The 14766-nt window shown below is 43.6% G+C and overlaps 1 protein-coding gene across 6 annotated transcripts in view; it reads left to right on the forward strand.

Moving 5' to 3' along the window:
- The first annotated feature begins 7065 nt into the window (after positions 1 to 7065).
- LOC137372942 (P-selectin-like) overlaps positions 7066 to 14766 on the forward strand; it is a 94294-nt gene continuing 86593 nt past the window's right edge. For 3 of the 6 annotated variants that reach the window (XM_068037473.1, XM_068037478.1, XM_068037472.1), the window contains exon 1: positions 7066 to 7259. In XM_068037473.1, coding sequence (XP_067893574.1) covers positions 7257 to 7259 — 3 coding nt within the window. In that variant the 5' untranslated portion in view covers positions 7066 to 7256. The remainder of the gene's footprint in view (positions 7260 to 14766) is intronic. The other 3 variants (XM_068037475.1, XM_068037476.1, XM_068037477.1) reach the window with 2 other exon arrangements.

The following is a 14766-nucleotide window of genomic DNA, read 5'->3' on the forward strand; positions in this document are numbered from 1 at the left end:
GCATGGGAAAGGCTTCCACTGCTATATCCAGACTGGCCAAGAGAGTGTGGGAAAATGGCGCACTGACACGGAACACAAAAGTCCGAGTGTATCAAGCCTGTGTCCTCAGTACCTTGCTCTACGGCAGCGAGGCCTGGACAACGTATGTCAGCCACGAGCGACGTCTCAATTAATTCCATCTTTGCTGCCTCCGGAGAATCCTTGGCATCAGGTGGCAGGACCGTATCTCCAACACAGAAGTCCTTGAGGCAGCCAACATCCCCAGCTTATACACCCTACTGAGCCAGCGGCACTTGAGATGGCTTGGCCATGTGAGCCGCATGGAAGATGGCAGGATCTCCTGGGACACATTGTATAGCGAGCTCGCCACTGGTATCAGACCCACCGGCCGTCCATGTCGCCGCTTTAAAGATGTCTGCAAACACGACATGAAGTCCTGTGACATTGATCACAAGTCGTGGGAGTCAGTTGCCAGCGATCGCCACAGCTGGCGGGCAGCCATAAAGGTGGGGCTAAAGTGTGGCGAGTCGAAGAGACTTAGCAGTTGGCAGGAAAAAAGACAGAAGTGCAAGGGGAGAGCCAACTGCTTAACAGCCCTGACAAACAATTTTATCTGCAGCACCTGTGGAAGAGTCTGTTACTTTAGAATTGTCTTTTATAGCCACTCCAGGCGCTGCTGCACAAACCACTGACCACCTTCAGGCACTTACCCATTGTCTCCCGAGACAAGGAGGCCAAAGAAGGTCTCACCAATGCCCTGTACAACTGTAGCAAGACATCCCTACTTTTCTACTCCATCTCACTTGCAATAAATGCCATCATTCCATTTGCCTTCCTAATTACTTGCTGTACATGTAGGCTAATGTTTTGTGATTCATGTACAAGGACATCCAGGTCCCTCTGTACCGCAGCATTCTGTAATCTTTCTCCATTCAAATAATATTCTGCTTTTCTATTCTTCCTAACAAAGTGGACAATTTCACATTTTCCTACATTATACTCCATCTGCCAAATGTTTTCCCACTCAGTTAATCTATCTATATCTCTTTGCAGAGACCTTGTGTTCTCCTCACAACTTGGCTTTCCTCCCTAACTTTGTATTATCTGCAAATTTGGTTACAATACACTCACTCCCTTCATCCAAGTCATTGATATAGATCATAATTAATTGAGGCCCCAGCACTGATCCCTGTGGTACTCCACTAGTTATAGTTTGCCCACCTGAAAATGCCCCATTTATCACGACTCTGTTTCCTGTTAGTTAGCCAATCCTCTATCCAAGCTAATATGTTGCCCCCAACACCATGAACTCTTACCTTGTGTAGTAACCATTTATGTGGCACCTTATTGAATCTCTTTTGGAAATCCAAATAAACTCCATCTACTGGTTCCCCTTTATCCACCCTGCTTGTTACATCCTCAAAGAACTCTAATATATTTGTCAAACACAATTTCCCTTTCATAAAATCACACTGACTCTGCCTGATTGCATTCGAATTTTCTAAATGTCCTGCTACTTCTTCCTTAATAATGGATTGTAGAATTTTCCCAATGACAGTTGTTAAGCTAACTGGCATATAATTTCCTGCTTTCTGTCTCCCTCCTTTCTTGAATAGAGATGTAACATTTGCAATTTCCCAGTCTGCTGGGACCTTTCCAGAAACTATGGAATTTTGGAAGAGCACATCTCTATAGCCACTTATTTTAAGACCCTAGAATGCAGGCCATCAGGTACAGGGGACTTGTCAGCCTTTAGTCCCATTAGTTTTCCTAGTACTTTTTCTCTATTGATTATTTTATGTTCCTCCCTCTTTTTTGCATCTTGATTTTCTACTATTCTTGGGATGCTTTTTGTGTCTTCTACTGTGAAGACAGATAAAAAAATACTTGGTCAATGTCCTTGTATCCCATTATTAATTCCCCAGTTTCATCCTCTAAGGGACCAATGCTTGCTTTAGCTACTCTCTTCCTTTTTATATATTTGTGGAAGCTTTTACTGTCTGGTTTTATTTTTCTTGTTAGTTTACTGTCATATTCTAATTTTGCCCTCTTTTTTTTTTAGTCATCCTCTGCTGGTTTCTAAAATGTTCCCAATCTTCTGACCTACCACCAATCTTTGCAGCATTTGTATAACTTTTCTTTCAATCAATGCCATCCTTAACTTTCTTAGTTAGCCACGAAAGGAGCATCCTTCTCATGGAGTCTTTCTTTCTCAGTGGAATATATCTTAGTTGAGAGTTATGAAATATCTCCTTAAATGTCTGCCACTGCTTCTCTATTATCTTATCTTTTAATCTATTTTCCCAGTCCACTTTAGACAACTCCATCTTCATGTACTTGTAATTGCTTTTATTTCTTTTTGGTGAATCGGCCTGGATTTATTTTTGTCTTTGCTTCTCCCAGGAAATAGCATGGTTGCTGGTGGGTGGAAACATTGGGGGGCGGGGGGGGGGGGCGGTGCAGGGGGTCTTTTCCAATTTTGTCATTTTCATGTGTTTGAATCTGATGTTTGACTGCTCCAAATTTTTACACTGGCTTAGATAGAAAATTTACCTTCTCCTGAGGGTGCAGACTCACGCAGCAGCATGACCCCATGAGCACCAATTACCCGAGTAACCAGCGCATATAGTGTTTAATGTACCCTGCATGTATCAGAATGCTAGTTAAAACTGGGGGTCTTAGCAGGTGGCCCTGATGCTATTTCCACTTAACGTCTGCACAAATTCATTTTCCAAAAGGATCAGTGGATAATGATCAGGAGAGGAGACTTTGGTTGTTTTTTCCCTTCCTTAGCCCAAAGGTACTGAGGTCAAATAGTTGTGCTTTGCTGAATGGCTGTGAGCTTATTTATTGAGTAGTTGATTCATACAATCAAGGAAGATCTTTGGTGCATTCCCTTCCCTGTGCTGAGTTACCTGATCTCAGCTACAGTGCGAGTAGGTGTGTTACAATTGGAATCAGCATCCCTAGGTTAGGGAGGAAAAATTTGATGGTGGTTTCCACATTTGATAACTATTCAGTGACCACAATGGGCAGTGCATGCATGTGAACAGTAGGTAAAGGTCGAGCTGCAAAGTATCCCCCTTGCCCAATGGTTGAATATCCTTCCAATAATCCAGTCATGCCTCACGCAGGAATAATGGTACCAGATGGTGCCCAGCTCCAGGATTTCAAAATTACTCCAGAAACCACCATTAGTAGAAAACAGGTAGTTAAATGGTATACCACAAAATGCAGCATCCAGCTGTGTGCTCAGTCTCTTCCGTCTTCTGGCTTTCAAGAATTAGAAATGGTCTCACAAAAATTAGATGTGCCCAACAAAATGTCAAACACCATCAGATGGGGAAAGGTGGAAATCAGCAAGGATTTTAAAAAAAAACAGTTCAGAAAGTAAAAGCAAAATACTGTGGATGCTGGAAATCTGAAATAAAAACAGAAAGTGCTGGAAATACTCAGCAAGTCTGGCAGCATCTGTGGAGAGAGAAGCAGAGTTAATGTTTTAGGTCTGTGACCTTTCATCAGAATAGATGAACAGTTCTGCTGAAAGGTCACAGACCCAAGTGTGAACAGTTCATAAAGGTTGGGCTGAATTTTATCAGCTCTCTAGGGATCAGCAGGGTGGCAGGGGAAACTAATAAAATAGTGAAGGAAGGCGTGGGGAGTGGGGGTGGAATGCCTGTCACCTTCCCAACACCATTACATTTTGTCAGGGATAGGTTCCCACCCAACCCATCCAGAGGTCAACTGAGGCCCTTGTGGCCAATTAATGCCCACTTAAGTGCCTCTTTCTGCCACCACTGGCATTTTACCAATGGCAGGGGCATGCGGTGGGGGGGGTGGGAGGTGCTCCGCCGAGTGGGGAGGCTGCTCAGTCACATTAGGCAGCCTCCCTGCAGGCTGGGGGCTGGAGGGACCCTCCTGCTTGGATAGTCTGTGACCCATGAAGGGCCGCCGGTGGCAAAGGCCACCCCTGCGCCAACATCCATCCCACCCTCAACAACCAGCAGCACCCCCCCCCCCCACCCCCAACCCCGTCACTGGAACCAGCCTGACTGGCCTCAGTGAGCCCACCCCACATATCTGCATTCTGGGGCTTCAGTGCTGCTCCTGGTCCTGGGCCTAATGGAGTCCCAGCAGTGTCCACTGCTCCCAGTGGTGCTGGTGGGACTGCTGAGCTGCCGGCCCTCTGATTGGCCAGCAGTTCTTGGAGGTGGGATCCCCGTCCTTAAAGGGATGGGGACCCCAGAGCTGGGCAGTTAACTGCCTGAGTGCCATAAAATGCAGCCAGAGGATCCCTAAAACGACCGCGCCAGGATTCCCCTCACCTTTCTGATTGCCTGTATAAAATCCAGCCCATTATTTCAGTTCACATTGAAACAGACATAGTTTGGCACTGAAGTAAGCAATACAAAATGCTAAAAGCAGTTGTATGACCTTGACTTGTATGTTTCCCTTGATTTTTCCTGTTTCTGTGATATATATATATTCATTTCTGTTTGACAGCAAAACAGCATTAAAAAAATCTCTTTTCCTGGAATTCTTGTTTTAATGGAATTGATAGAGACTGTCAAACAATTCCAGAGGTAAGCTGAGAGTCACCTCTTTAACATCATGACAACAGTTGACTCAGTGGTGCCAAGGAGCCCTCATAAAATTTAAGTCAATGGGAATCAGGAGGAAAACTCCATTGGCTGGAGTCAGACCTAATACAAAGGAAGATGGTTGTGGTTGTTGGCGGCCAATCAGTTCAGCCCCAGGACATCATTGCAGGAGTTCCTCAGGGCAGTGTCCTAGCCCTAGGTGTCTTCAGCTGCTTCATCAACAACCTTCTCTCCATCATAAAGTCAGAAGTGAGGATATTCACTGATGATTGCACAGAATTCAGTTCCATTGGCGACTCCTCAGGTAATGAAACAGTCCATGCCCACATGTAGCAAGACCTTGATAACATTTAGACTTGGGCTGATAAGTAGCAAGTAACAATCGCGTCACAGAAGTGCCAATGACCATCTCCAACAAGAGAGAATCTCACCAACACTCCATGCTGTTCAACGGCATTACCATCGCTGAATCCCCCACTATCAAAATCCTGGGTGTCACCATTGACCAGAAACTTAACTGGACCAGCCACATAAATACTGGGAATTCTGCAGTGAGTCACTCACCTCCTAACTCCCCAAAGCCTTTTCACCATCTAGAAGATACATATCAGGAGTGAGATGGAATTCTCTCCACTTGCCTGGATGGGTGCAGCTCCAACAACATTCAAGAAGCTCGACACCATCCAGGACAAAGCAGCCAGCTTGATTGGCACCCCATCCATCACCTTAAACATTCACTCCTTCACCACCAGCACACAGTGGCTGCAGTGTGCACGATCTACAAGATGCACTGTAGTAACTCTCCAAGGCTCCTTCAACAGCACCTTCCAAATCTACGACCTCTACTGCCCAGAAGAACAAGTGCAGCAGGCACATTGGAACAGCTCCCCTCCAAGTCACACACCATCCTGACATAGAAATATTTTGCCATTCCTTCATCATTACTGGGTCAAAGTCCTGGAGCTCCTTACCTAACAGCACGGTGGGAGTATCTTCATCACACAGACTTCACTGGTTCAGGAAGGTGGCTCACCACCAACTTCTCTGGGCAATTAGGGATGGGCAATAAATGCTGGTCTTGTCAGTGAAAACCACATCCCATGAACAAATTTAAAACAACAAACAAAAGGACAAATAAAGGGTAATTCCCAGCCGGGCTTACCTTCTGGAAGTTGAGAAGTTATATTTTGCACCACTAAAGGCCACAATAGAAACCACTGGGCAGAATAATAATTGCCTCGGCCAAGCAGGTAGTCCATCAGCAACAATAGAAATGCAATGGATGCATAGGCCTTGAAATTCCTTGGCCTACAGGGGGTTGCAGTGTCAATATAAATGGGCAGATGAGTGGGCCGGAATTTGGGGCTGGACTTGGTTCAACCTGGTCCATTCCTCTTTCTTATCATGTATTAAAATTTCAGTAAAAGTGGGGGCAGAGTTCTCTTCCATCGTTCCCCACCCACCCCCACACCCCAGGTGGCACTGTGGTGGGATGATATCATGTCAGAAATCCGACCAGTATTGCTGCAGTTGTGTAATACTTTAGTATTTGCCTGCCAAGATTAGATACTGGTGAAGGGAGGGCTCATAATTTAGGCGATGCCAGTGCTTAACAGTAACTACGAATCTCCATAATTTTCCATGGAGCCAAATTTTTGCCCTAGAATGCTGCCTGGGAGATTTTCTACCACTTCTACTGTGGTATACTTACTTGTTCCCTGCATCCTCACCCGGCCATATACAAATCACTGGGTTGGGTTGGGGTGGGGTGGGAGGGGCGCCATTTGCTCAGGGCTCAGTTACCCTCCACTCTCTCCCAGGGGCTGCAGAACAGATATTGAGGCCTACTTGTGACAGCCAGGGTCACTCCATAGGCAAGAATAAACCTGGAGCAATCTGCAGGTAAGTTTATTATTTGCCTTAGGAAGCATCACAGCTAAGTTCAATCCTGTTCTCTTTTGCCATCCAGACATGCATTTCCAGTGGGAATTTTTAGCTATTGGTCAGAAGTGGAAACTTTGGTTGATTTTTATTTGTCTCCCTCCCAAGCCCAGCTATGCTACCTGCCTGCAGAGCAGTTAACTTAGCAGAAACCAGGGATTGAACCTGGACCATTATTGTTCTATATGCTTCATGCAGCATATGAAGTAAATTTACCCACTAATTCATCAATATTCTCTTTTATTAATCTTGCAGAGCATTTTGCAAAGTGTTGGTTGATAGATATTTTTGTTCACACACAACAAAATCTGCATGTGAAAAGACTTTCTTGCCAGCAGTAAAACCCTGGTGAATTGAGGCAACAAGTTGTTAGCTGTTCTCTCTTCCTCTGCCTTTTTGTGGCAGGATCATTTCAAACAACTTAAGATAAGACACAGTCTTTGATAAGCTCTAAAAATAAAACCAGCATGTTATGCACACTGATGAAAACAACACTTTGGATATTCCACACCCTTATATGTATACGTGTATCTCCAGTAAGTCCAAAGAGACCTGGCAGACAAGAAGCAGAAGTGATTATTACAGCAGCTCTTCAGGAAATCCACACAATAGGCTCTAATTTATGTTCCTGCTGTTACTCACAGAAGTTTGGTAACACTAAAGCTGAGGGCAGTGAGAAGGGATTACGTGTAAGGATTCTGTCGCAGAACAAAGATGGTAAGTAAAGTTCTCTGGCACTTCTTCCATGAGAGGGAAACTCATGCCACAATCATCTAGTGCAGTACTGCTGTGTTTAAGAGAGAGACTGAAGTGAGCAGAATAGTAAAAAACATTGGTAACTCATGAACTTGTCAAAGGAAATTAACTGTAACTGTTTATACATTGATAAAACAAAAATGTCAAAAACCCAAAACACTGGGGTATCGGATGGTCTCAGTACTACATTTACATTGCATATGATACAGATGAATTATTTACTGCATTATTAATCTCTTTCTTTTGGGCAAATTGTGTTATATTTGATAATGTGACTGTTAATTTGTCAATTGCTTATCAGTGCTCCTGATCTAAGTATTTACATTGTATTTGGATAACAGTGTTAGTGTAAGTCTGTGATCTGTATAAACTCAAATTAATGCGTAAAAAATTGTGTAAATATTTTTGAATTATGTTTATAGTGCGATTACCAGCATTGAAACATGTTGGGCCAACAATAATTCGTATTTGCATAGATCATCACACTCCCAAAAGAAGGAAATATGGGTTATCCAAAACTAAAGCTTTCAGGATAACAAACATGTTAAAATAAACCAGAGAAAGGAGGTGTATGACAAATGTCAGGTACAGAATACAACAGAAAACCAGACAGAATACAGAGAGTGCAGGGGTGGGGTGGGTGCGGGGTAATTGAAAGAGAACATAAGAAGGGCAGAGAGAGAGTATGAAAAACAATTAGTGGGTCATAAAAAACACAAAAAAATCTTTTACAAACATAAAAAGTAAAAGGATAGTTAAGGGAACAATGGGGCTGATTAAGAGAAGAAAGGAATCTTCTTGTGGAGGCAAACGACATGACTGACGTACTGAATGATTACTTTACATCTGTATATTCAAAAGAAGAGGAGGAAGTTAATGCTACAGTAGAGCAGGGGCAAGTACAGATATTGGATAGGATAAAAATATATAGAAAGAAGGTGCTAAAGAGGTTGGCATCGCTCAAAGTTAACAAGTCACCCAGTCCAGTTGATTTACATCCTAGGTTGCTGAGGGAAGCAGGGTTGGAGAGAGCAGAAGCTCTGACAACAATCTTTCAATCCTCTTTGGATATGGAGGTGATTTCAGAGGACTGGAGAAATGCAAATGTTACAGCCCTGTTCGAAAAGGAAAGAGGGATAAGCCTGGCCATTACGGAGACTTGGATATCACAGGGGCAGGAATGGATGTTGGATGTTCCGGGGTTTAGATGTTTCAAAAGGAATAAGGAGGGAGGTAAAAGAGGTGGGGGAGTGGCATTGTTAATCAGGGATAGTATCACAGCTGCAGAAAGGGAGGTCGTCGAGGAGGGTTTGTCTACTGAGTCATTATGGGTGGAAGTCAGAAACAGGAAAGGAGCAGTCACTTTACTGGGAGTATTCTATAGACCCCCCAATAGCAACAGAGACACGGAGGAACAGATTGGGAGGCAGATTTTGGAAAGGTGCAGAAGTAACAGGGTTGTTGTCATGGGTGACTTCAACTTCCCTAATATTGATTGGAACCTCCTTAGTGCAAATAGTTTGGATGGAGCAGTTTTTGTCAGGTGTGTCCAGTTAGGTTTCCTGACTCAATATGTAGATAGGCCGACTAGAGGGGAGGCTATGTTGGATTTGGTGCTTGGCAACGAACAAGGCCAGGTGGCAGATCTCTCGGTGGGAGAGCATTTCGGTGATAGTGATCACAACTCCCTGACCTTTACTATAGTCATGGAGAGGGACAGGAGAAGACAGGATGGGAAAATATTTAATTGGGGGAGGGGAAATTACAATGCTATTAGGCAGGAACTGGGGAGCATAAATTGGGAACAGATGTTCTCAGGGAAATGCACAACAGAAATGTGGAGGTTGTTTAGGGAGCACTTGCTGCGACTGCTGGATAGGTTTGTCCCGATGAGGCAAGGAAGGGATGGTAGGGTGAAGGAACCTTGGATGACAAGAGATGTGGAACAGCTGGTCAAGAGGAAGCAGAAAGCTTACTTAAGGTTGAGGAAGCAAGGATCAGACAGGGCTCTAAAGGGTTACAAGGTAGCCAGGAAGGAACTGAAGAATGGACTTAGAGGAGCTAGAAGGGGACATGAAAAAGTCTTGGCGGGTAGGATTAAGGAAAATCCCAAGTCATTCTACACTTATGTGAGGGACAGGAGGATGGCCAGCGTGAGGGTAGGGCCGATCAGGGATAGTGGAGGGAGCTTGTGCCTGGAGTCGGAGGAGGTAGGGGAGGTCCTAAATGAATACTTTGCTTCAGTATTCACTAGTGAGAGGGACCTGGTCATTTGTGAGGACAGCGTGAAACAGGCTGATATGCTTGAACAGGTTGAGGTTAAGAGGGAGGATGTGCTGGAAACTTTGAAAGACATGAGGACAGATAAGTCCCCGGGGCCAGACGGGATATACCCAAGGATATTACGGAAAGCGAGGGAAGAGATTGCTGCGCCTTTGGCGATGCTCTTTGCGTCCTCACTGTCCACTGGAGTAGTACCGGATGATTGGAGGGTGGCAAATGTTATTCTCTTGTTCAAGAAAGGGAATAGGGATAACCCTGGGAATTATAGACCAGTCAGTCTTACGTCGATAGTGGGCAAATTATTGGAGAGGATTCTGAGAGACAGGATTTATGATTATTTGGAAAAGCATAGTTTGATTAGAGACAGTCAGCATGGCTTTGTGAGGGGTAGGTCATGCCTCACAAGCCTTATTGAATTCTTTGAAGATGTGACAAAACAGATTGATGAAGGAAGAGCAGTGGATGTGGTGTATATGGATTTTAGCAAGGCGTTTGATAAGGTTCCCCATGGTAGGCTCATTCAGAAAGTAAGGAGGCATGGGATACAGGGAAAGTTGGCTGTCTGGATACAGAATTGGCTGACCCATAGAAGACAGAGGGTGGTAGTAGATGGAAAGTATTCAGCATGGAGCTCGGTGACCAGTGGTGCTCCACAGGGATCTGTTCTGGGACCTCTGCTCTTTGTGATTTTTATAAATGACTTGGATGAGGAAGTGGAAGGCTGGGTTAGCAAGTTTGCCGATGACACGAAGGTTGCTGGAGTTGTGGATAGTGTGGAAGGCTGTAGTAGGTTGCAACGGGACATTGACAGGATGCAGAGCTGGGCTGAGAAGTGGCAGATGGAGTTCAACCTGGAAAAGTGTGAAGTGATTCATTTTGGAAGGTTGAATTTGAATGCAGAATACAGGCTTAAAGACAGGATTCTTGGTAGTGTGGAGGAACAGAGGGATCTTGGGGTCCATGTCCATAGATCGCTCAAAGTTGCCACCCAAGTTGATAGGGTTGTTAAGAAAGCATATGGTGTGTTGGCTTTCATTAACAGGGGGATTGAGTTTAAGAGCCGCGAGGTTATGCTGCAGCTCTATAAAGCCCTGGTTAGACCACACTTGGAATATTGTGTTCAGTTCTGGTCACCTCATTATAGGAAGGATGTGGAAGCTTTAGAGAGGGTGCAGAGGAGATTTACCAGGATGCTGCCTGGACTGGAGGGTATGTCTTACAAAGAAAGGTTGAGGGAGCTAGGGCTTTTCTCATTGGAGCAAAGAAGGATGAGAGGTGACTTGATAGAGGGGTACAAGATGATGAGAGGCATAGATAGAGTGGATAGCCAGAGACTTTTTCCCAGGGTAGAAAGGGCTATCACCAGGGGGCATAATTTTAAGGTGATTGGAGGAAGGTTTCGGGGAGATGTCAGAGGTAGGTTCTTTACACAGAGAGTGGTGGGTGCGTGGAATGCACTGCCAGCGGTGGTAGTAGAAGCAGATACATTAGGGACATTTAAGCGACTCTTGGATAGGTACATGGATGATAGTAGTATGAAGGGTATGTAGGTAGTTTGTTCCTCGAGTAGGTTAAAGGTTCAGCACAGCATCGTGGGCCGAAGGGCCTGTACTGTGCTGTACTGTTCTATGTTCTATGTTCTATGTTCTATAGCCACTCAGTCTAATACCAATAATAGAATTATTAGACACCACTGAAAAAATTAGCTCTCATTTGGAAAAGACTGGGTTAATAGCGACAGCCAGCATTGATTTGTTAAAGGTAAATCATGTTTGTCTAACCTGATTGAGTTCTTTGATGAAGTAACAGAGAGACTTAATTAAGCTAGTGCAGTAAATGTTGTAAATATGAACTTACAAAAGGTATTTGATAAAGTACCTCATAATGGACTTATCTGGAAAGTAGAAGCACATAGTATTGAAGGGACTGTGGTAACTTGGCTACAGGATAGGAAACAGAGAATAGTGGTGAATGGATGTTTTTCTCAATGGAGAGAAGTATGCAGTGGGGTCCCCCGGGGTCAGTATTAGGACCATTGCTTTTCGTGTTATACATAAATGACCTGGATTTGGATATAGGGAAAACAATTTTGAACTTTATGGATATCACAAAATTTGGCAGAGTAGGAAATGGTGAGCATGATAGTAGCACACTTCAGAAGGACATACACAGACTGGTGCAATTGGCAGGTAGCTATGTGGCAAATTCAATTTAATGTGGATAAATATGAAGTGATGAACTTTGGGAGAAACAACATGGAAAGGCTGTGTAATCTAAATGATACTATTTTGAGGGGCTGCAAGGAAAGGGACCTGGGGTGTGTATTTACAAATCCTTGAAGGTGGCAGGGCAAATTAATAAGGCATTGAGAAAGCATATGAGATACTTGGCTTTGTAAATGGAGGCATTGAAGACAAAAACAAATAAGTCATGCTAAACCTTTATAAATCACTGGTTTGGGCTGAACTAGAGTATTGTGTACAATTCTGGGCACCACACTTACAGAAGGATGCCAAGGCCTTGAAAAGAGTACAGAGGAGGTTTACTAGGATGATACCAAGAATGAGCGACTTCAGTTATGTGAAGAGATTACAGAAACTGGCATTGTTCTCATTTAGAGCAGAGAAAGTTAAGAGGTGACTTACTAGAGAATTCAAACCTATGAGGGGTTTTGATAGAGCAAGTAGGGAGAAACTGTTTCTTCTGGCAAATTGGTTGGTAACTAAAGGTCATAGATTAAAAATAATTGGCAAAAGAACAAGAGGGGAAATGAGGAGAAATTATTTCATGCAGAGGGTAGTTGAGATGAGGGACATACTAGCTGAAAGGATGGTGGAAGAAGATTCCATAGGAACTTTCAAAAGGCAAATGAACTTTTACTTGTGAACTAATTTGCAGGGTTCTAGAGAAAAAGGTGGGTGTGGGACTAAGTTGGACAGCTCTTTCAAAGAGGCATGACAGGCCGAATAGTTTCCTTCTATGCTGTAAGATTCTATGATTGAAGAATGCTTCCTTATAATGGGGAGAGGTAGATGGCAAACAAGAAATGGTGGGAAAGCTAAAGGGAGCATTCAAAAGCAGGCTCCAAGGGAAAGGTTCCTTTGTAAGGTTTTGAGAGAAATGAGAAAAATATCAAGATGATGTGGTTTTGGAAGAGCATTCCAAAGAGCTGGGATGTAGTCACTGAAATATTGGTCATCAATGGTGGAGCCAGGAAAACAGAGGACAAGCAGTAATCCTGAAATTGAGGAATGGAGGGTGCAAGGGGAAGAAGATCAGTGAGATAATATGGGATAAGACAATGGTGGGATCTGAATAATTGGACATTGAAGGCAATGCACTGGAGGACAGAGAGGCATTGAAGCTTAACAAGGACAAGTGTGACGGGAATTCAGGCTTTTATGTGAGAGTGAGCTCAGATCGCAGAATTCTGTATTAATTTAAGTTTGTGATGGGTAGGAGAACATTTGAGAAATCAATCTTCAAGTGTTGAAGGGTGTATTTAAACAGCAGAGGCTGAGAGGCAGCCAACTGAAATGTGCAATATTCTAAAGGTGGGAAAATGCAGTTGCGTCAATTAATTAGATCTGGAGTAAGAAAACCATCTTGAGGGTGAGCTCAATGTAGAAGTTGAGCACCAGCTTGTTCAGCCCGAGCAAGCAGCCCATAATTCTGATGGAGCTGGAGTCACAGCCATGCAGCTACTGATATGAATTGAAGAGGATGACATCAACTTTTCTACATTGAGCTGAAGTAAATCAAGCCATCTAACTAAGATGATGCTGGATAAACAGAAAAACCTTGGAGCTGACTGTGGTGGCAGAGTGATGGTTATCATCAGACTAAATATGAAAGCTGACCACATACTTGCCAACGCGTCATCAAGGGATCGAATGCACATCTTGGTATAGCTGAGTTCACATGCATGATTTTCCCATGTGATGACGTCTTGCTTAGATTGGAGAAGGTTCAGTGCTTGGGTCCACTTTTGTTCTTGATAATGTAGATTTGGACTTCAATAGGGAATATAACCTTAAAATTTGCTGATGACTCAAAAGTAGGAGGACTGTAAAAGACTTCAGGAATGCATTAGACAGCTTAATGGATTGAGAAGGTGGGTAGTATATAACGTTTAGCGGAGAAAAGTGTGAGGTAATACATTTTGGATGGAACAATGAATGGAGTATACTCATGGGAAAGAGGCTGACGGGTGCAGATGAACAGGACTTTAAATACAAAATCATTGACAGTGCAAATGCAGGTAAATTTGTTCATAGGAGCGGCAGTAGATCATTAAGCTCTTTGTGTCTGTTCCACCATTTAATTTGATTATGATTAATCTGTACCTCAACTCCCCTTACCTGTTGGTGTTGTTTAAATGGACAGGGGAGGGAAATTTGTCAGGGAACTGATCCACTGGCTCCCTGCTGCTTGCCACTTCTATTCTTTTTCACCAGGATGGTTATTGGACCAAGTTTAGCCTGGTATTATAATTAGACACAAATGACAGGAAAGACATCTGAACTGCTCTGACTATAGCTAACTTTTAAAATTTCTAAGCCTCAATTTTACACTCCCTGCAAAATATGTGCTGGGAATGAGTTAACAATGAACTGTGAGCTGACAGCATGCAGTTTTACAAAGTCAGGTCTTTTGAATAATTATCATAAGCTCGCAACATATCTTTAGCTTTAAACTATCAGTTAGTTTAATGGGACAAGTAGAAAATCTGTTTAACAGTGCAGGTTTAAAAGGATGTGCCCACTTAACGATAAATGGCCACAAATGAGGGGAAATCTTGTTCCAACTTTTATTTTGGCTCAATTTGAAATATTTGTCAATCTCTGTTCAAGTTGTGGCGTGGGAAGAGGTGCTAGACAAAAATGAACAAAGGCAAGGACCCAATGTGCAGACACGAAACGAGTTTGTGTGCAAGTGATAGAGCAGTGCAGCACCTGACCACATGGTTGATAAGATACCAGCATAAGAAATAAGAGCAGGAGTAGGCCAGATGGGCTCTTGAACCTGCTCTGCCATTCAATGAGATCATGGCTGCTTTTCTACCTCAGCTCCACTTTTCTGCCCTATCCCCATGCCCCTTGGTTCCCTTAGTCCAAAAGTCTATTGATCCCAGTCTTGAATGTACTTAAATGACTCAGCATCCACAGCCGTCCAGAGTAGAGAA

This window comes from Heterodontus francisci, chromosome 8, assembly GCF_036365525.1.
Source record: "Heterodontus francisci isolate sHetFra1 chromosome 8, sHetFra1.hap1, whole genome shotgun sequence".
NCBI lineage: Eukaryota > Metazoa > Chordata > Chondrichthyes > Heterodontiformes > Heterodontidae > Heterodontus > Heterodontus francisci.